We start from the raw sequence: 21658 nt of genomic DNA, 5'->3' as shown, positions 1-21658 counted from the left end.
TCTTCGGCCAGCCTCAGTCTGCAGTTTAGCCTCTCCCAGGTACCTCTAAGCCCAATGCGGGTGGAAGACAGCTTTGTGGCTCATTCCAAGTGGCCCTGACCAGGGCACAGGAGGCAGGTGAACTTGGCCTGTGGCAGGGCCCCTCCCAGGAGTTCCCGGGGCTGGAACATCTGGTGGCTGGTTCTGAACAAGCCCCAGTACTGCCTAGCCACCTCCACAAATAACACACCCAAAGGCAGACTGGGTAGGCACCAGAGTCCTGCTAAAACAAATTCTGTTCTGTAGGGTCAGCCCCTGTACAACAACTCCTCCACTGTAGTCATAAGCAGTCCTCACAATCCATCAGCCTGAGGGTCAATCCTTCCCATTGACATACAAACAGAAACCAAGGCTCAACTACAACAGGAGGGCACACACAACCTTAAAAGGGGCAAACCTGAAGCACCCAGCACAGGTGTCCAGGGAGACTGCACCATGGGGCCCCATAGGACACCTACTAATAAGGCCACTCTACTAAGATGGGGAGACATAGCCGCTCTAACTATACGTAGAAGCAAACCTAGGGAGGCAGCCAAAATGGGGAGACAAAGAAACATGTCCAAAATGAAAGAACAGGACAAAGCTCCAGAAAAAGAACTGAACAAAATAAAGACAAGCAATCTACCAGATGCCAAATTCAAAATACTGGTTATAAAGACGCTCAATGATCTCAGAGAACTTCAAGAAAGAGATAGGAAACATGAAAATGGAGAGGGAAAACATAAAAAAGAACTAGTCAGAAATAAAGAATGCAATAACTGAAATAAAGAATACATTAGAGTGAATCAATAGATTAGATAAAGCAGAGAATCAAATCAGTGATTTGGAAGATAAGGTACAAAAAACATCCAATCAGGACAGCAAAAAGAATCCAAAAATATTAGGATAGTTTAAGGGGCTTCTGGGACATCAAGTGTACCAACATTCGTATCATAGGGATACCAGAAAGAGAAGAGAGAGAGCAAGGAATTGAAAACCTATTTTATGAAATAGTGATGGAAAACTTCCCTAACCTGGCAAAGGAAATGACATACAAGCCCAGGAAGTGCAGAGAGTCCCAAACAAGATGAACCCAAAGAGGCCCACGCCAAGACACATCATAATTAAAATGCCAAAGCTTAAAGACAAAGAGATAATCTTAAAAGCAGCAAGAAAAAAGCAGTTAGTTACCTACAAGGAAGCTCCCATAAGACTGCGAGCTGATTTCTCAACAGAAACTTTGCAGGCCAGAAGGGATTGGCATGAAATATTCAAAATGATGAAAAGCAAGGACCTATAACCGAGATTACTGTACCCAGAAAAGCTATCATTTAGAATCGAAGAACAGATAAAAAGCTTCCCAGACAAGAAAAGCTAAGAGTTCATCACTACCAAACCAGTATTACGAGAAATATTAAAGAGACTTCTTTAAGGAGAAGAAAAAAATAAAAAATATGAATAATAAAATGGCATTAACTATATGTCTAGCAACAATTACTTTAAATGTAAATGAAGTAAATGCTCCAATCAAAAGACATGGATGAATAGATAAGAAAACAAGACCCTGGCATATGCTGTCTACAAGAGACGGACTTTAGATCAAAAGACACACACAGACTTAAAGGGATGAAAAAAGATATTTCATGAAAATGGAAACAAACGAACAAAAAAAGCTGGGGTAGCAATACTAGTAACAGACAAAACAGATTTTAAAAACAAAGGCTATAACAAGAGACAAGGACCCAGGAATCCTACTTCTGGATATTTATCCAAAGAAACCTAAAACACTATTTCAAAGAGACACGTGCATCCACATGTTCATTACAGCATTATTTACAACAGCCAAGATACGAAGGCATGCCGGGTGCCTGTCAATGGATAAATGGATAAAGAAGAGGTGGTACACACACACACACACACACACACACACAATGGAATATTATTCGATCATAAGAAAGAATGAAATCTTGCCATCTACAGCAACATGGATGGACCTAGAGGGAATTGTGCTTTGTGGAGTAAGTCAGAGAAAGAATAATGTCATATGAATTTACTTTTATGTGGAATCCAGAGAAAAGGATAAACAAACAAACATGAAACAACCTCATAGATACAGAGAACATTTTGTAAGAGGATGTATGAAGCGGGTAGGGGATTAAGAGGTAAAAATTAGTCATGGGGATGTAGAGTCTATCATGGGGAGTACAGCCAGTAGTATTGTAGTAACTATGTATGGTGTCAGATGGGTACTAGGCTTCTGGGTGATCACTTCATAAGGTATACAAATATCTAATCACTGTGTTATACACCTGAAACTAATACAATGTTGTATGTCAACTATAATCGAAAAGAAAAAATATAAAAATTTTTAAAAATTATTTAATGTTTCTCCATACTTTGGTCACTAAATCATTTACAAATTCATGACTTTTTCTTATTTCTGATGATTTCTTAAAGATAAAATCTTAGATTCTTTGTAAAAGATTAGTGAGGTATGATATTTATGGCTCTAAAAATGTATCACAAAACACGTTTTTAAAAGGGCTTCTGCAAAGAGGGAGCAAATGTACCTTTCCCTATTTCTCCTCACAAACACAATTAAAAACCCTTGACATTATGTATAAAACAAACATAAGAAGACTCTGAAAGGTGAAGAAAAGAGAGCTAGCAGCCTTGGTCTCGGAAGAGTGACCTAGAATTGAATTCCATGAGTTTTCCTTTTGCCTCATATATCACAGACTGGGCACCAAAGAAGCAGGCAACCAAGAAATGCCAATGAACACAGACAAAAAAAGTCCCAACAAAAACTTTCTCTCTTAGGCCAAAAGACCAGAAAAGGGGCAGCCTAGCAGAACAGAAACCTTAAAAAAAAATAACCATTCTACCACAGCCATAAGCTACATAAAAACTGTGGCCCCAACCCCACATATACAGCAAAGGCCAAGTGGTGAGTCTAGACTTCCATCCTCACCAACTCCCATGCCCAACTCCCACATCCAGGTTAGAGAAGGACAAATAGGGAACTGGGATTTTCATCCCCACCAGGAGGTGACAAAGCCCTCCACACAGTACCAGTGGAAACCATGTAGAAAACCTGGACTTCCACACCACCTGGCAATAATGAAGTGCACACCCTCCCTGCTGGGGTGGTGTCAGAGGAGGTCTAGTGGAGAGTCAGAACATTAACCACCTTCTAGTAGTAAGAAGGCCACACATATCCTGTGGTGTCAGTGGATGCCAAGGTGGGGGAGTTTTATCCCCACATAGCAATGACGAGGCAGTGCCTCACCTACCCCTGCTGGAGTGGTATCAAAGAAAGCCAGCTAAACAGAAAGTTTAAATAAGATCCAAAGTCTTATAACATAATACTTAAATGTCCAAAATCAGTGGACTATCACTCATCATACCAAGAACCAGAAAGATCTCAAACTGAATGAAAAATACTATTAATAGAAGCAAACATCAAGATGACACAGATGTTAGAATTATCTGACAGATTTTAAAGTAGTCATCATGAAAATATTCAATGAGCAATTACAAACACACTTGAAGCAAATTTAAAAATAGTGTCTCATCAAAGAAATAGAAAAGCTCAGCAAAGAAATAGAAGATACAAAGAAGAACCAGATGGAAATTCTAGAACCGAAAAATATAATAACGGAAGTAAAAAACTCAGTAGACGGGCCTAAGAAGAGAATGGGAGAGACGGAAGAATGAATTAGTGTGCTGGAAGATACAACAATATAAATTACCTAATCTGAACAACAAAGAGAAAATAGGCTGAAAAAAAAAAAATAAGCAGATATCTAACACGAACATCTTTGGAATCCTAGAAGAGAAGGAAAGTAGGCTGAAAAGGTTCTTGAAGAAATAATTTTCAAAATTTATTTCCAAATTTGGCAAAGGATAGATTGGAGAAGCTGATTCAAACTCTAAACAAGATAAACCCAAACAAATCTATAACAGGATACATAGGTGAACTTCTGAAAATTATGAACAAAAGGGAAAAATCAATTTGAATGACATCAGATTTCTTATAGAAACTAAAAAGGTCATGAAGAGGTGGCCCAGTATTTTCAAGTGCTCAACAAAAAGAACGGTCAACAACAACCCATATCCAATGAAAATATCCTTTAAGAATGAAGGAGAAATCAAGATATTCTCAGATGAAGGAAAAATAAGAGTATTTGTCACTAGCAGACCTATTCTGAACAACTAAAGGAAGTTATCTAAACAAAAGAAAAAAAATTTTTTTGAAAAGACAAAAAAGAAACCTTGGAACAGCAGAAGGAAAAAGGAATATGGAAAGCAAGAAAAAAAAAAAGGGTAAATATAATAGTCTTTCTCCTTTTGAGTTTTCTAAATTATTTTTGACACTCGAAGCAAAAGTTATAACACTAATATAACTCTATAGGGAAATAGTTAAGAAAATTACATATCAATAGGCTTTCTCTTTCATTGAGAGAAAGCTCGCCCCAGACTGTTTAAAATATAAAAGGTCTAAGAGCAATCATATTTCAACCAACACTATTTCTTCATTACACTGACATCATTCCCTATTTATCAATTGCTTTTGAGGTCATCTGCAGCAAAGAAAAAAAATGATGCAGAACAGGCCATATGCCATCAACACTGGTGACATTTTCTTTTTTGACTGGTTACTGAATATCATGTCATAGTCATAGAATATCATGATGATACTTCTGTGCAAAGATGAAGTCATGGATTCCAATAATAGAGTTCATTATAGCCAGAGTTAAGAGATTCATGAAAAGCTAGAGTGAGGTCCCTAGCAAACTGTCTTAGTTCTGACTCGTTAAGAAATTTTTAATAAATTACTTAAAGAAAAGGAGACTTTTACGATTAGCAGATTTTTTAAAACAAGAAGGGATCACTCAACAAAATGGGTTAACAAATCAAGATTCAGAACAGTCACAGAGAAAAAGCTCAAATCCAACAAGATAAATGGCATCATACAGTATATGTGCTTTTGTATCTTGGACTGAAATATTTAAATTGACTTGCTATACTTTCCCAGGTTACCAGAAAGATAACATCATCGTGCTTCCACTATTTAGTTGCATCTTTGATCTTTCCATGGCCTTAAAAAGGAAATTCAAACCACTAAAAAAAAACACTGCACTAATAAATAACATTACTGAAAGGTTATTTAAGTAGGAATATGCTCATATACAGCACAGGATTTCAGGAAAAAAAATATATAAAATAAAGTGAAACTTACATCCATGGTTTTCTTGAATTGTAAGCTCTTCTGTTTATGGATAGCATCCATTATAAGCTCTGTCTGTGAAGAGAGAACAGGAACTTTTAATAATAAAAACAGAAATTATTCTTAATATCAGCTTATTTAGAAGGCTAAGTGTTCAAGATGGATCATCTCATTTAGTCCTCACACGACCCAAAAGGTAGATGTACTATTTATTATTCCCATTTCATAAATGAGCAAACTGCAGCAAAGAGAGGCTGAACAATTTGTTCAAGGTCTTATGGCTGGTTAATGATGAGATCTACCTTTGAACTCGGACAGCCACCATTGAGAATCACTGATCACCTTAAAGCAGTCTCTTCAGCAAATCTGGAATCAGGGAACTTTGGTTTCAAAAAGGAATCAAAACTTGTGTTAAAGTGCCATTTATATTTTCAAGGGGGTCTTTACTCTGTAAGCTTATGTCAGCACATTTAAATTAGGAATTTATAAACATTCACTTTTGTGGCATCCATCAAAGACACACTCTTAACCAGCAAGGGACCGAGGCAGTATGAAAGGAAGAAATGTTTGTAGGACAGCTAAAAGAAGCTGTTCTTTTTGCTCCATCTAATCCAATAAAGGTAAGCTACTCTGTCGAATTCACTTGGGAGCAATTTCTTTGTTGTGGCTATGAGACAGCAATACTTTTATTAGTCGAAGTAATGAAGCTGATAATAAAAGTGTACCTCTCAGACACAAAAATAATAGCTCCCATTTATTAAGCATTATTATGTGCAAAGCAATTTTCATGCATCACAACAACTGAATACTCTTATTCTCATTTTCCTGAGAGTAAATTGAGGTGGACTGATTTATCGAAGGAAACACTCTCAGCAAAATATCCTAGTAGAGTTGGGATTTGAACCCAGGAACCTGACTCTTGTGCCCTTGTTCCTAATTGTTTCCTTAAAGTACCATAATACTAATGGTAGCTCCCTAAAAGCAAATGAGTACATAAAAGTCCAAGAGACGCAACAATTCAAAATGAGCCATGGCCTTGCTCTTGTGCAAAATGATATCGGGTCAAATAATGATATCGAAAATGAAATTCAAATGTGGTTTCTCTTCTGGAAAATGTAGTTTCTATTACTGTAACACACAAATATATCTTTTCAAGATATCTGGATGAAACATTTGGGATAGTCTCACTTCGAATACAAGCTTTGCTGAATACATGAAATTCTCTCAGGGGAGCCTCAAGGGCTTTCGGAGAACTGAAAGTGAGGACCCAAGAGGTGGCCATGCACCTGCTAATGGTGAAGACACTGTAGACACAGAGAACAGACAGGGCTCCAGCATAATCGCCACATGTAAGGACTCACGGGTAGATCCTCGCCATCACAGACAGGGAGCTATGGAGTTCACACGAGCCCCTGTGTGACCATCTCTGGCAGGAGGAGGAGGTGGCTTTATTTATTTAATAATGGTTCCTGATTTTCTCAGGCTCCATGAAGCAGATCAATTAGCAATGCTGGTCTATCGCATAGTCCTTTCTAATTCAAATATACATATGGCCATTATTCCAGTTTGGGAACTACAACCATTTATAGTTTATGGCCCGAGCCAGGCCTCCTTATCCCTGAGTTCTACATAATGCCTGCTTCAAGCACCTCTCAGATGGCTACAAAGCTCTACCATGAGCCGGACCTTTTCCCCTCATATCATTCCTCTCTCTGCCTTCAAGGATTCCTGGAATCCACACATCAGCAGGATCCTAGAGAGCAGCAGACTAACTCTCTAATCAGACAGGTGTGACCCCTGGGGCTCTTGTAGTGATACCCTTTGCTCAAGGGCACTCAGTGACACCAAGTCCTGCTCTGCCTACTACACCACTTTGATTTAAGTCTCCTCATATCCATGTTCGCTTATAGGGTGATCCCACCTGGGGTGGCCCCAATAAGTCAGGGTCCTCTTTCAGGTGTCCTTGAGGAAGTCCTTCTTTTAGGACTCAGACTTTTTGCTCAGACCAAAGCCAATGGAAATTTGATTGTTTTGTTTTGATAACACAAAGTAGTGCAAAAACACAATCATCTCTGCTATAGGGTGGGGAGAAGAGGATGGGGAAGAGGAAGAAGAGATTTTTAAAGGATCCAAATGACCCTGCAGTAAATTACTGAAACAGCTGCCTAGGAGTCTGTCTACCCACACTCAGACTGTATTCTGAAAACTGGAAGCATCACTCTGTAACCAAGGAGTGCCCCTCTACACAGGCAGAACATAATTCTGCTGTTATAGTCTCAATCTTAGCTGAGAAGGTAAAATCATGTGAGCATCAGACGAGAGAGTGACTGACCTGTGTGCTGTCTCTGTCTCTGTCAGACTTAGACCTTTCTGGGTTGGGGAAGGAAATTTGGTACCCTAACACATCAAGACTCCTGGGAATGGCTCCAGAGACTCCTCCCTAGGGGTGACAGCCTCTTCTCTCACTGCCTTTCACTCTCTGATTTTCGGCTGGCAACGTCAGCCAAAAAGAGTTTGAACAGCCTCCACAGATTAGTTTAGGTGTCCCTGCTTTATTTTATGTTCAAGAGGCACCTTAATCTCCTCTACCATTTAAAGCTCATCACATTTTATATCATGATTACTATGCCATGTCAGTCTCTCTGGCCATGCTCTACACTCCGTGAGGGAAGGATGAGCATATCTGTACTATTCACCATCCTCAGATAATGTTAGTTGTATGAGTGAGTACACCATAAATTTCTGACCAGCCATTCTACCCGTACTTTCCTGCCCCAGTTGACTGAAAGAAATGAACTGATGACTTGCCCTGATAAGTGAAAATGGCTTCAATTCCAAGAAGTGAAAGACCAAAACATGCAGGGTTTGATGAGTGAAAAGGAGAAGTTAACAGTGACACATTTTCCCCCAATTTTTGAATCTTTTTTTTTTAAAGTATCTATATACGAAAGTGGTATAACCCAGAGTTAATTGTAATGCAAGTAATTACAAATATATTAATAAATTTTAGACTTCTCCCAGAAAGCTGGAAAGGCATTTTCCTGCTGTAGGAAGCACACCACATAGGCTGTATAGGGAACTTGAATGACGGCAGTGGGTTAAGCACAGGCTGCTCTATTGCCTAACAGAACTCAGAACACATTCTTCTAGCTGTGACAATTTGTTCTTTGTAACTCATTTGGAGAGGAAGTTCCAGAAGCCTTGCAAAACTAACAAAACTCTCTGAGATGACTTGGGCTACCCAGGGCATTTAAAAATGTGACGAAATGTCACCCCTCTCTTCTTAGTGGAAATCATTTGTGCATAGAACTTGGTTGTCTAAGGCATTTTGCTTCTCAAAAATTGTAATTCCTTTAGAAAGGTGGGTAGGGCTAGCAATGTCATCCAAAAAGTGTTTGACCATCCAGTGGGTGGGTGCAATATACATATTATTTCAGCTCTGAAAAATACTTTTGGCCAGATGGACCTTTCAGACTTGGTAAATATAGCTTGATTTTGAGTGAAAGCACTTGATATGGTGTTCCTTAAATGTTAGTTTCCACCCTTCCTGCCTAGTAAGAGGCACAGCTATTGTAAAAAAAAAAAAAAATGACAATAGAGGGTAAAGCAGTCAGGCTCTTAAGATGCTGCTGCCCACTCCAAATGCCAAGTGGTCACTAAGCCCTGGAATAGACTGACTTAGAACCACAGGCAAAGTTGCTGAGATTGAGGTGTGGGTAGCATCAACCTTAACAGCTGGCCGTTTATTGGATACACATTGCAGACAATGACCTTGAGACAGTAAAGGGTCAGGATGAAGAAAAGTTTCCAAAAAGTCCATGTAGAGCTGTCTATGGAGACCTAAGTGGAAATCTTTGGATCCAGATAGGGAAGGGGTTTTCCCCCATATGAAGCTGGGTTCCAGCCATGAAGACCAGATATAAAAAAGAAATTCTCGAAGGACCCTCTACTTGGCTGCCAGGCCAACCAGAATATATAAATCTTTTAGGAATAAAATAGAAGGGAATCAGAATAGTGGCTTGTCTAGTCTAAGTAACACTTGATCCTTATAACTTTCCAAATGTTTTCCAGTTTTGTTAACTTGCTCACTCCCATCTTCTTCCATGTAGTTGGCCAGAATAAATCCTATCAATGAAAAAGAGCCTATGCACATCTGCTTTGAAGACTAAAAGAACTTGGGCTTCCCAGGGCCTAAGTTTCTCTGTTTGTAAAATAAGGAGTTTGGACTACATTATGGTCTCTGAGGAGAGTGTGTCTCCTCCACTCCTTACCCTTCCCTTCCCGCCTTATCCAAAAAGAGACTGGTCTGAGAGCCCACCAGCTTGGATGTGCTAGACTCTACTGAACAAAGAGGGGTTCCCCTTTCCAGTCAGTGTTTGAATAGTGGTAACAGATATGAAAAGAAGAGGAAAGCAGGCTGGTCCCCTGAATTGTGCCAGAGTTAAAAAAAAAGAACTTGCCTGGGGCGTAAGTGGGCACAGAGGCATAACCATCGAGATGGAATCCCCACATGGTTCCCCAATAAATAATCTCGTAGGTAAAAAGAAGAGCAAAGCTGCATCAGAGTAGGAGCTGAGCCAAAAAGTTTAATGAAAACGCAAGCCTAGAGTTTTCTGTCGGAAGAAAGGCAAAATCTTAACGTATATGCAAACCCAACCTTTTTCCGTTGTAGCTTTTGCCTTTCCCTGAATTCTTCTATCTTCTTGGCCTCTTCTCTTAGAGTCTGTGCAAGCTGAATGTGGCATTGTGCCACATTGTCTACTTCTGCAAAAATAATGTTAAAAAAATAAATAAACAAGATCTTCATACATTTGAATTCAAATATACATAACTGTACAAAACCTTAAAATATATACAAAATATGGATCAAGTCCTTAAATTAACCGACTGCAGTTGGCTGCCAACATTTATTGAGCCTGGCTATGTGCCCAGCATTGCCCTGGCCACCAAGACCAAGGCTAGCAGATCTTTAATTGAGCCTCCTACCATTAACTGTCCTTAACCCTTACTAAACCCACTATAATTGCATATCTGATTCTTATTTCTCATTAGATGACTTCTAAGGATGTGTAATACCTCATGTGCCTGAGCATTTTTAAGAAAATCGTACACCAAAATTCTGGTTACCAATGGTTATCTCTGGACAGAAAGATCATTATTGATTTCCCCCCTCAATTTCTAAGATCTTTGCAATGAGCACGACTCACCTCTATAATTGAAATACTAAAATGTTTATCTTACTTGTTCTAAGAAAACAAACTGATGCATTTGAAAAACTAATAGATCTGATCTAAAAGAAAATTTTTTAAGCTGTGTGTGTCAAAATAATACGAACGAAGTTAGAAGAGACATGAAAATTGGAAAAATATTTGTAATTTATGTAACAAAGTAAATTGCTGTATTAACAGAGTTTTCACAAATCAAAAGAAATCTATATATTCCAAAATTAAAAGTTGTTTATAGAACATGAAATTTAAAAAAGATTGCTAAATGGTCAATAAAGATTGAAAATATATTCAGCATTAAAATTATTTTTAAAATGCAAAACTTTAAAACCCAGAGATAGACTGTTTTTTACCTTTCAGTTTGGCAAAATTTAAAAAGCATGAAAATTCGTGGTATTGGCGAGCACAGGAAAAAATAGCACTGTTGGTGGGGAAAAAAATCAACACAACCTTTCTGGAAGAAAATTGGCATTCCGTAAAATCAAAAATTTTACATCTAAAAGAATAAGGCAGATCCATATGAACTAAATGGAAAGATGTCTATGATATATTGTTTAACAAAAAACAAATTGTAGAGAAATACGTATGGTATACTCTCATTTATAAAAAATGCCTGTAATGTGTGTGTATGTCTGAAATTAGAGATTAGGAGAGAGAGACTGAGAGTCGTAAATGCACAGAAAAAGGTCTGGAAAGATATACCAAATTGCTAGCATGATTAAAAACTGATGTTTTTCATCTTAAAAATAATTTTAAATATATACCCCACCGCACAGATTCTGAAGCACTGCCATGATATGATCATATTTATTTATATGAATAGATACATATGCGTGTGTATGTGTGTTGAATAAAAATATTGGAGGCATGTTCACTGATAACTGCTTCGCACTAAGAAGTGAAAATTCAAGTGTTTACTATCTTCTTCATATTTAGCTGTCTCATCTGAATTTTTAATATAAATAGTTATTATTTTAATAAGAAAAATGAAACTACTTGTTAGGAAAAAAAAGAAAACAAGTAGAGTAATGGCAAATATATATGCTTCGGAGACCCAGCCTATGCTGGAGTCCCATTGAGCCACACCACGGTTGGCCTTGTGGTACATGTGAGAAATATGAAAAGATACTGTCCATACCCCAAGAAATTTATTCATTGATGAAAGAGGACAGAGGCCACCTTCTATGGAAAAGTTAAGATGAATATGTATTTAGCCAATCTTTACAAAGGTCTAAAACCACTTACCTGGCTACAGAAACACTTCAAGCACATGCACATGCTATACCTTGGTAGAATCCTTAATTTGGGAGCACCAAGTATTCTGAAGAACAGAAATCCTTAAAGGTGGTTTCTAAGTAATATTAGGAACGGAGAGTACCCCTTGCAAAACAAAGTGCCAGGGCCTCACTCTGGGTTTCATGCGTGAGAACCATTGCTCTAAGGAAGTCAAACACACTTCCCAATGTACAGTTGTGGTGGGTTCTCAAGCTCATTTCAACTCTGCAGAGCTATTTCTCACCTTAGAGGTTGCTATAATTTTTTTTTTCACCCAATGAGATTGCCGTTCAAATTAAAACCCACCTTTGATGACAGACCAGAGCTTGCCAAGGACAGAAAACACTTTTTTAAAGAATCACTTACGCTGCTTGAAGACTTCAAGGGCCCGCTTCAGGGTGCTGAAAAACAAGCACATATATCATTTCAGTTCTGGAACTGGCTGTACAACCTTATTATAACACCATTGCATGCTTCTCTCTGCCATGTCTTAACTTAGAGCCTATAGACTCATCTTTGACCGTGAGCTTGAGAAGACAGCAGATCAAGACTTCTTCGGTCCAGCTTCCCCTTTCTCTCCCAATTCCAGGCATAAGCATCATAAATTCTTCTATCTGGGTTGAGCAAGATGCCGAAAATTCTTCATGCTTCAATTCCCCCAATGATAATATAGAAGTTATGGTCCCTTTCTCATAAAAATACCAGCCATTCTTTAAAGTATGGTAATTAGAAATATGGATACAAGCTCATAAATGAAGGGTTAAAATTCTGGCTGCTGATCACCTCCCTTTTCATCCATCACATACTTCTTAAGCATACACTATGACCAGGCGTTGGGTTAGATGTTGGTGATTCTATGGTAAAAGACAGCCCTCAGAGTCTAACGGTGGAGACCGACATGAAACACATTATATTAGTGTTCTATTGCTATATAACAAATTACCACAAATTTAGCAGCTTAAAACAATGCACATTTATTATCTCACAAGACAAAGCCATGACTCATTTTTCATACCTTTTCTCAATCTCCCCTACTTCCTCTCTCCTATAGCCCATGGCTCCTCCTCCTTAACTCCCCCTTTACCATAATTTTAGTTCTCCCATCCTTCCTTATGTAGACCTCCTTCCATGCTGACTTGGCCCTGGGAATTTCCTTGCTCATAGCTACCTTCATGGAAGCAAATCTCACTGCGCTTGCTCCAGCCAGTCAAGGAGGAATGGGACTTTGTGAATTCAGGGTCCCCTGGCCACAACAGCACTGGACTGTGGATCATTTTCTATATGTATATATGTATGTGGCAAATTCTGTTATTTTACAAAGTAAAAATCCTTGTATTTTCCAATTGTCCCCTTCTTTTAGCTATTTCACTTTTTTAAGGATTTGAGTCAGTTTAATATAGCTAAAATGGGTAATACCATCTTTAAAATAATGATTTCTAGAACATCACTGGAAACGTTAATACTACAGGAATTTGGGGTTGAATAGAGTAAAAAGCTGTCCCTGGTTCATGGTTTATTATTCGAGTCCTAACTTAGCCTGAGAATTTCTGTCCTCTGAAGTACTGTCACTTAAATTGCATTTACATGAAAATGCTTTCAGCACATCTATACAAGGATGAAATCTTATGCTTCCCTAAAGTTCATGTGGACTAATTTATTAGTCACCTCCTTGGTATCTTCAGCATCACTGAATGAAAGACTGTTTTTCATTAGAATTTAGTATTAACACATTCTAACTACTTGCAGGGAAATTTTAATTTTTTCAGATATTAACTATTTCACTTTTTCCACTCTGTTAATTTATCCCAAAACAAAGGCTTCTTATTTCTGCCTGCCTTTTCTCACACAAACATTTCCAATTATTACAAACATATTAAGAAGGAAAGCACTGCACATTCTCCATATACGTTATCCATCTTATGATACAAGTTTTCAAGGAGCACAGTGCACTAAAAATGTGTTCACAACCAAACACACACATCAATGGTCCAGAAGGATGAATGAGCATCACTGAAGAGGGGATTTATTACTGGAACTAGTAAGAAACAAAGATGGATACGGCAGCAGACACAACTGGAAGTCTTGCCCTATCAAGACTCATGGAGTTGATAATCAAAAACAGATTCACAAATACAAAAGACAATTTGGTGACGGATGGAGGGGAGGAGTGTTGTGGGGCTAGGAGAATGGGTGAAGGGTTAAAGAAGTACAAATTAGTAGTTGATAGATGGCCACAGGGATGGGGAGCATGGCGTAGGGAATGCAGTTTGCATTAATGTAATGGCTAGGTGGAGAGCCAGAGGAGAGAAAGAGCAATTAGGGATCGTTTTATAAACTACATAAATGTCTAACTAATGTACTATATACTTGAAATTAATAAAATAAAATTTAAAAAAATAAAAGAGTCATGGAGCTGAAATCCAGCCTTACAGTTAAATAGTCTGTCCAGGGTCTAAAATTTTTCTCCTGTTCTAAGTGACCTTCTGAAGGTCAAGATCCATTCAGTTCCTCATTAGCTGTGTTGTCTCACATTATCACTTAATTGCTATTTCCCATGTTTAGGACATGATGACAATCGTGAGATAGAATCTAAAACTTGGGGGTGGCCGCCTAGCTGTGTCCATTTCCTCTTCTCCCTGGTGTTCTCTATTACTATGCAAAAAAAATAATAACACTTCCACCAACCTTTTAACAAAGCTCTTTGGCCTTAAATCCTAACAAGGCCCCTTAGAGACCAGAGTCTCTCAATGTGGCCGGTGAAGTGAAAAATCCTACCTAGTTCATGGATAAGCAAAGTCATGTACTCTCATCTAGGGCACGTTCCCTAAAGATCATCCTGGAGGTGACAAAAACAGAAGTCACTTTAATGACCTTTCACATCAACTTTGGCAACAGTCCCCAGGTCTCATATCCTGTTGCATCTTCCTCTCTGAGGTATAATCTTGGAAGGAAAATTGTCTTTTATCACAAAACAGAAGAGAATGGTGCTAGAATCTCTATGAATTTACTAAATTACAAATCAAATGTGTAAAAATATAAGAAATACCATTTTGGATCAGACTCATTCTGCTAAATATCTTTCCCAAGAAGTACTATGTGAGAAAATATGGCTATTTTCCATCACATCACCTCAAAAGTTTTTGGATATTTTCCCAAATAGCCTGTGCTTTTTAAAAAAAAAAAAAATAAGTAAATAAACAAGTTGAGTTTTTGTTGTTGTTGTTCTTTGTTTTTTCTTTTTTGCTGACCCGCTAATCTTCCTTGAAATTATCTAAACCCTGCTGGAATGACAATGCAACTCATCTAAGCCTATGCGATTTTGACCAGTGAACATGTAAACGTTTTACACACTTGAAAAATAAAACTAAATCAAATGGGGAAAAGAAAACAATCCTTAAAATTTAAAACAAACTGAAATGAAGCTAATATGAAATTTGTTATATAATCACATAGAGAAAATAAAATTTCAAATGACCTTAGAACGCAGTATTCTGAGTGAGATATAGCCTAAGATCAAAAAGAATTGCAAACAAATGTTAAACTTCATTCAGAAGTTTTATTGTTAGCAGCAATATTATTACTTTGAAACATTTAAATATATGTTGCCATATAAAACAAATAATTATGCTAATATTGTCAGGAACCAAGATTTTCAGTGCAAGAGGAAATAAGTATAAAATTAAGGAAGTTAAGTCAAACTCTTTCAAGTTAAATTAGAATTGGATATGTCAATATGAACTCTTGCTTTTAAAATCTGTCCCCTGAAAAGGTCTAGAAACAGGGACATCTCTATAACAATGACCAACGCTAAAATTCAGAGTTCCATCTCTACAATTAATCACTAAAAGGAACCAAGTAAACTTAGAGAAATTGCTGATTCCAGGTTCAAGTTTAAAGTGTTTAAATTTAAACACTTTCACAAAAAAATTACATTAAGAAAATATAAAAAAATATAAAAACTGTGAATTGTTAAATCTAGATGGTTGGGATATAGCTATTCATTATGTTTGTCTTTTTACTTTTCAGTGTGTTTTTTAAGTTTTTATTTAAAACATAAAAATAAATTATAAAAAATAATAAAATAAAATAAAATATAATCAAGAGATTGATAAATTCTCCTTGTACTAATGTCCTATGTCTGAGGGTAAATTTTTAGGCTTATGTGACTATTAATATTTTAAATATCTCCCAACGCTTTCCTCCTTTTCAATAATCCGGTATTTTGCAGTCTAGGAGAAGCATGTTTGTATGCATGTGTGCATGCGTACATGTGTGTATGTGTGTAAGAGAGGAGGAAGGGCAATGTCTTGTTTGCTCCCATTCGGACCTCTGAGGGGACACAGACCTCAGGGTGTCTATGAAGCTGTCTATACTAGCACAGCAAAGCAGTACACAGGTCAGTGTGTGATGTGATTAAGTCTGCAGAGGCCTGCAAAGGTCTGCCAGAACGATTTCTCCCAAGCTTTCGTCAACAAGCTTGTTTTGAAGAAGGAATCTAAAAATTTTCCTATGAGTAGGACCAGCTACATAATTTGTGAAGTCCACTGCAAAATGAAAATGTAGAATCCCTTGTTTATAAATTACTAAGAATTTCAAAATGGTGACGGCAAAAAAGCATGAAAACAATTAAGTGTCAGTTCCTATAGGATTGCCTGTGAAGTCAGCCCTGTACATGAAAGAATGTGTCTCTCAAGCAGGCACCATGTCTGGCCATCTCTGTATCTTCTGAGTATCAATGAATGATGCGAAAATAAATAATTGTGGTATAGAAATCTCACACTGGTGGCGAGAACTATAAAATGGTGCAAAGCTAGCCTCTTGTAGTTATCACAAACTATGCATGTATATGTGCACGTGGAAACCTCTCCATTAAATTTCTAGTATAAAATTATGTGTAATACAATCCAGCCTATGAAAAAGTATACAGAGTGCTCTCAGGTCCTCACTTCCAAGATGACCAAGAAAAGAAGGAACAATGGTCGTGCCAAAAAGGGCCTCGGCCACTTGCAGCCTATTTGTTGCACCAACGGTGCCCAATGTATGCCCAAGGACAAGGCCATTAAGAATTTTGTCATTTGAAACATAGTAGAGGCTGCAGCCATTAGGGACATTTCCAAAGCAAATGTCTTCGACACCTATGTGCTTCCCAAGCTGTATGTGAAACCACGTTTCTGTGTGAGTTGTGCCATTCATGGCAAAGTAGTCAGGAATTGCTCTCATGAAGCCCAGAAGACTGAACTCCCCACCCCAATTTAGACCCGTGGATGCTGCCCCACAACCCCCACCAAAGCCCGTGTAAGGAGCTAAGTACTTAAGGACTGAAGAAATATTCTCTGGGAGAAAAAAAAGTGGAAATTATACTTAAAAAAAAAAAGTATACATAGAAAAGGACTTCAAGGAAACTTTAGAAAATATTAATAATGAGTTGTGGCTTCATAGCTCATTTTAACCTTCTTTCTATTTTTCCATTTTTCTATTTTTCTATTTTTCACAATTGAAAATAAGGGGGAAAAAAAACTATTAAAATTTGTTTTCCCCCAACACACTTTACACCGCTGGCTAGTTCTGTCTGCTGAAGTGATGGGGGCTCCTGGCAGTATCAGCCAGCACGGAAATGAGAAAGAAACGTGGCACCTACTTGATCTCAGACTGTCCACATGGCTTCTTCCTGGAGAGGCTGAGCAGATCTTTGCCATATTTCTCTTCAATCGATGCCCTAGGGGAATGGAAGAGAGGGTTATGAGTCCTTCTCAGGGCTGACTCTTAGTTAAGACACATGGCACTCCCCTGGAAGGCAAAACTGCACCTTTAACAGTAGACACCACATAACATCATTCTCTGAAATGCAAAACTCCCTCTCCATAACAGGGAACAATTGTAAAAAGACCAGTGGCCTTCATCTCTAAGGTGGTCTTCTCCAGCTAGAAGTCCCTAGCGTGAACATTACAGCAAAACCGAGCATGGCCTCCTGACCAGCACAGACTAGTACATTACAGACTAAACTTTCAAAACTATGGTCTAAGGAGATATGGATTTTTTTTTTAGTGTAATATGAGATATTTCCGTCAAAAGCACTCCTGAGACCCACCCCTCCTCCCATCTTCTCTACGCGTACCTTTTTACCATCCTATAGAGTTCCTCATTCACAATCAATTTAAATGCATAACCAAACTACCAATGAGGAGAACTTCAGAATATACACTGCAGTCAGCATGTCTCACGAAAACAACTGATCATTATTCAGTGTGGCATGAGTCTGTCTAAAGCGCTAAACAATCTCCCCTTCTACCCCTTCTTCCTCTCCTCTTAGCCCTTTGTCATCATCTCCATTTTGTGTCACAGCCCCAGCCATACTATTTCAAAACCATACTATCAAGTTATGGGGCTTTAGGCTTGTCTACCCCACATTTTTTCTTAAAATCAAAAATAAAATTACACAAGTAATAGATAAATTCTCGCTGCAAGAGATTTAAACAATACAAAGTTACATGGACTAAAACACAAAGTCTCTCTTCATGCTCTTCCCTGACCACACTTGTGTCCCCAAGAGTAGCCACTGTTAAGCTTGCTATGGATCTCTCCTGTTCTTTCTCTCTGCATTTACATACCTATATCCCACATAGACACATATACACAACTTTTTATGGTTACATAATTGAGATCATTCCGTTGTTTGCTATTCTGTTCTTCACCTAATAACACATTGTACAGAACTTTCCTTATCAGTAATACAGATCCACCATACTCAGGGTCCCTGTTTGTTTCATTTTTCACTACCACCAAAAAAGAGCTAAATGAATACTGTTAGGCACAGACATCCACAGGCATCTCTGAGAGTGTCTCTCTACAACAGAACTTCTGAGAAAGTGGGTTTACTAGATCAGAGGGATAGGCATTTAAAATTTTGGAAAATGGATGTCAAATTGCCCTCCGAAAAAGTCCTTTCAATTTATACTTCAACCAAAAGTATATTAGAGCTCCCATGCCCAGAAGCCCTCACCCACACTGGATATTAACAATATTTTTAAATTGTTACTAGTCTGAGGAAAGAAGTTTAAAAAAAAGAATCTCATTTTAATTTGCATTTCCCTAGTTTCTAGTGTGGTTGTACATCATTTTGTGTTTATTGGACATCTGTAGTTCCTCGATAAGTTACCTGTTCATATCATCCCAATTTTTAAACTGTTTTGCCTTTTTCCTATTATTTAGTTGTTCTTTATATGTTATGAATATTAATACTTATCCTTACATATGTTACAAACTTTCTCCCATTGTCATTTATTAATGATATATGCTCATTATTCAAAAAATAAGCCAAAAGAAAAATACAAAGAAGAAAGCAACAAACTGTCTCAAATTCTATCAACTAAAAAGAATTAGTATTAACATTTGGTAATGATTGTAATGGACATTTCTTCATGCAAGTATGCAGATAGGATGGATGGACAGATAGATAAGGTGTAAACAATTTTAAAAGAATGAGACCATACTCTCTATGCTTTTCATAAATAGAGTTTTAAGCCTGATTTTCTTTGAATTTCACAGAAAAGGAAACTGAAGCTGAATGAATTGCTTAATTTCCAGTAACTGTTTCTTCGCTACAGGAAAAATTAATTCCTAAAAGATCCTTCTGAGGATCTTTTAAAAAGGTTATGAAAATAACTAAGGGGATTGAGACACTAAGATATTTTAACTACTTGTTTCCATTTTGGACAGTTCTAGACGTTGGTGCACTGGGAAAGGATGAGATCATTAGCACTGTTGGACTTCCACCTCCTCCTTGACATTGTTGCTTACATTATTTTTACTTTATTTGTGTTTATAACACACTGTTCTCTAATGATAATTCCCCCTGGTTGTTTAGTCTTAACTATTAATTAAAATAGATTTGATGTTCACCACCAGTTCTGTTACCATAGCTCATCCATCTCTAAAATTTGTGTTTTAGTTCACTTCTTGGCTGGCAGAATATCATCACTTTGTGGTCTTTTGCCAAAGCAGCTCTGGGGCAGGAGGGAGGTGTCAGTATTTCCTGAATTCTTTCATATTTGAGACTATTTACCTATTGCCTTTATATCTGAATGACAACCTTGCTGGTGTAAGGAATGTTCTTAACCTTTCTCTCAGAACTCTGCTGAACTTTCTCCACTGGTTTCTGTCATTGTAGAGAAGCTTAGGGCCATGATGATTCTTCCCTGCCCATTTTTCTATCGGCAACTTGTTTGTTTTTCCCTTCCTGGACACTTGAAGAGTTCTTTCTTTAATTCAATAGCTTAACCAGGAGACATGTTAATGTTGATTCTTATGTAATCATAATCAATATTGATTACTGCCCATCAGGGTTTCCTGGTTTATAGTGTACCCTTCAGATCCATTTAGTTCTTCATTTCATGAAAATTTTCCTGGTTATATCTCTGAATACTTTTACTGTTCCTTTTGGTAAATTCTGTATTTGGGATCAGTTAACCAGATGTTAGCCTGGCTTTGTCTCTCTGTTGACTTATGGGCTCTGGGTTTTTTGCTCTTTTTGACTTCACAGTTCCTCCTTTCCCTTCCTCCCTCCCTCTTACACTCCCGCCCACCTTCTCTGCCTCCCTCTATGTCTCCCTCCCTGCTGTCCTCCTTTTTTTTTGCTCAAGGTACTTTTGCACGGTTGCAGTGTCCTTTGAGTTCATCTCGCTCCTGGTACTGTGGGCAACTCAGTCTATTTGCTCTGAGACTATGCAGGTGCATTCTTCTTCAGGTCCTTCTGACTTTATGTCATGCTTCCCTTCACGACTGTAGTTTGAGCAAGAATCCTGTTTTTTCTTGAGCCTTAACTCTTGGATTCTATTCCTAAGATTTTTGCCAGCTCCTGATAATATGAAGTGAAGCACAACTTAAAGTGACTCTAATTTTAAGAAAGGATACTGTTTAACTCCCTAGAAACTATTTCTATCTTTCTCCATCTCTGTTCACAATACAGTAGAGTCTCCCCTTATCCATGAGAGACATATTCCGAGACCATCAGTAGATGCCTGAAATCACAGATAGTACCGAGTCCAATATATACTAAGTTTTTTCCTATATATACATAACCTTTTCACTCAAAGGAAGCACTTTACAGCGTCTCTTTGGCATCTCCTAATTGCCAGCATCACTACTCTTGTGCTTTGAGGCCATTATTACGTAAAACAAGGGTTACTTGAACACAAGCACCACAATACCACAATAGTAGATCTTGTAACCGAGATGGCTACTAAGCAACTAACAGGTAGGGATTATATACAGTATGGATACACTAAACAAAGGGATAGTTCACGTCCCAGGCAAGGAGGGGGACAGCAGGAGATTTCATCACTCTACTCAGAACAGCGTGCAATATAAAACTTGTTTATTTCTGGAATTTCCCATTTAATATTTTTGGACTGTGGTTGACCATGGGTAAACGAAATCACAGAAAGTGAAACCACAGATAAGGGGGGATTACTGTATCTATTTAAAAACTTACGACACTCTACAATGGCAATTTAATACTTTCACATGTAAAAAGATGTTAAGGCCATTTTCATTAAAATGTGTGTGTGTGTGTGTGTGTGTGTGTGTATTTAAAATAAGCACGTGTTTTCTCCTTTCGGAATTATATTCATTAAGATTTCTCAATAATCTTTTGTGGTTTCCAGGAAGAGAAGTTAATGAATCCCTTTCTTCTGACCTTAAGACACCATGAATCTGAACACACCACTGGCAGCATCTGATCCCCATGGAAAGTCCTAGAACCTGGTAAGTAATGAGTTCCAGCAAGCACACTGGTGTGCTCTTGGGAGAAAGAAAGAGTTTTAACGGAGGTGAACCTACAGCTTCATCCTCATGAAATCAGAGGAACCGCCACGAGATTGAGAAGATGTCTCCGCAGCATATGGGAAGGAGT

At 37.9% G+C, this 21658-nt stretch overlaps 1 protein-coding gene and 1 pseudogene across 1 annotated transcript in view; one reads left to right on the top strand and one right to left on the bottom strand.

Moving 5' to 3' along the window:
* Positions 1 to 21658, bottom strand: part of PSTPIP2 (proline-serine-threonine phosphatase interacting protein 2) — a 78655-nt gene that overhangs the window by 10405 nt on the left and 46592 nt on the right. The window contains exons 3-6 of the mRNA XM_039842521.1: positions 17387 to 17464; positions 12115 to 12149; positions 9906 to 10012; positions 5261 to 5323 (exon numbers count right to left, since the gene is read on the bottom strand). Of these exons, the coding sequence (XP_039698455.1) occupies positions 5261 to 5323; positions 9906 to 10012; positions 12115 to 12149; positions 17387 to 17464 (283 nt within the window). The remainder of the gene's footprint in view (positions 1 to 5260; positions 5324 to 9905; positions 10013 to 12114; positions 12150 to 17386; positions 17465 to 21658) is intronic.
* LOC120586080 (40S ribosomal protein S26-like) lies at positions 16702 to 17047 on the top strand (annotated as a pseudogene).

This window comes from Pteropus medius, unplaced genomic scaffold (assembly GCF_902729225.1).
Source record: "Pteropus medius unplaced genomic scaffold, Ma_sr-lr_union100, whole genome shotgun sequence".
NCBI lineage: Eukaryota > Metazoa > Chordata > Mammalia > Chiroptera > Pteropodidae > Pteropus > Pteropus medius.
The sequence above is the reverse complement of the archived record's forward strand: the minus strand, read 5'-3'. Positions and strand labels throughout refer to the sequence as shown.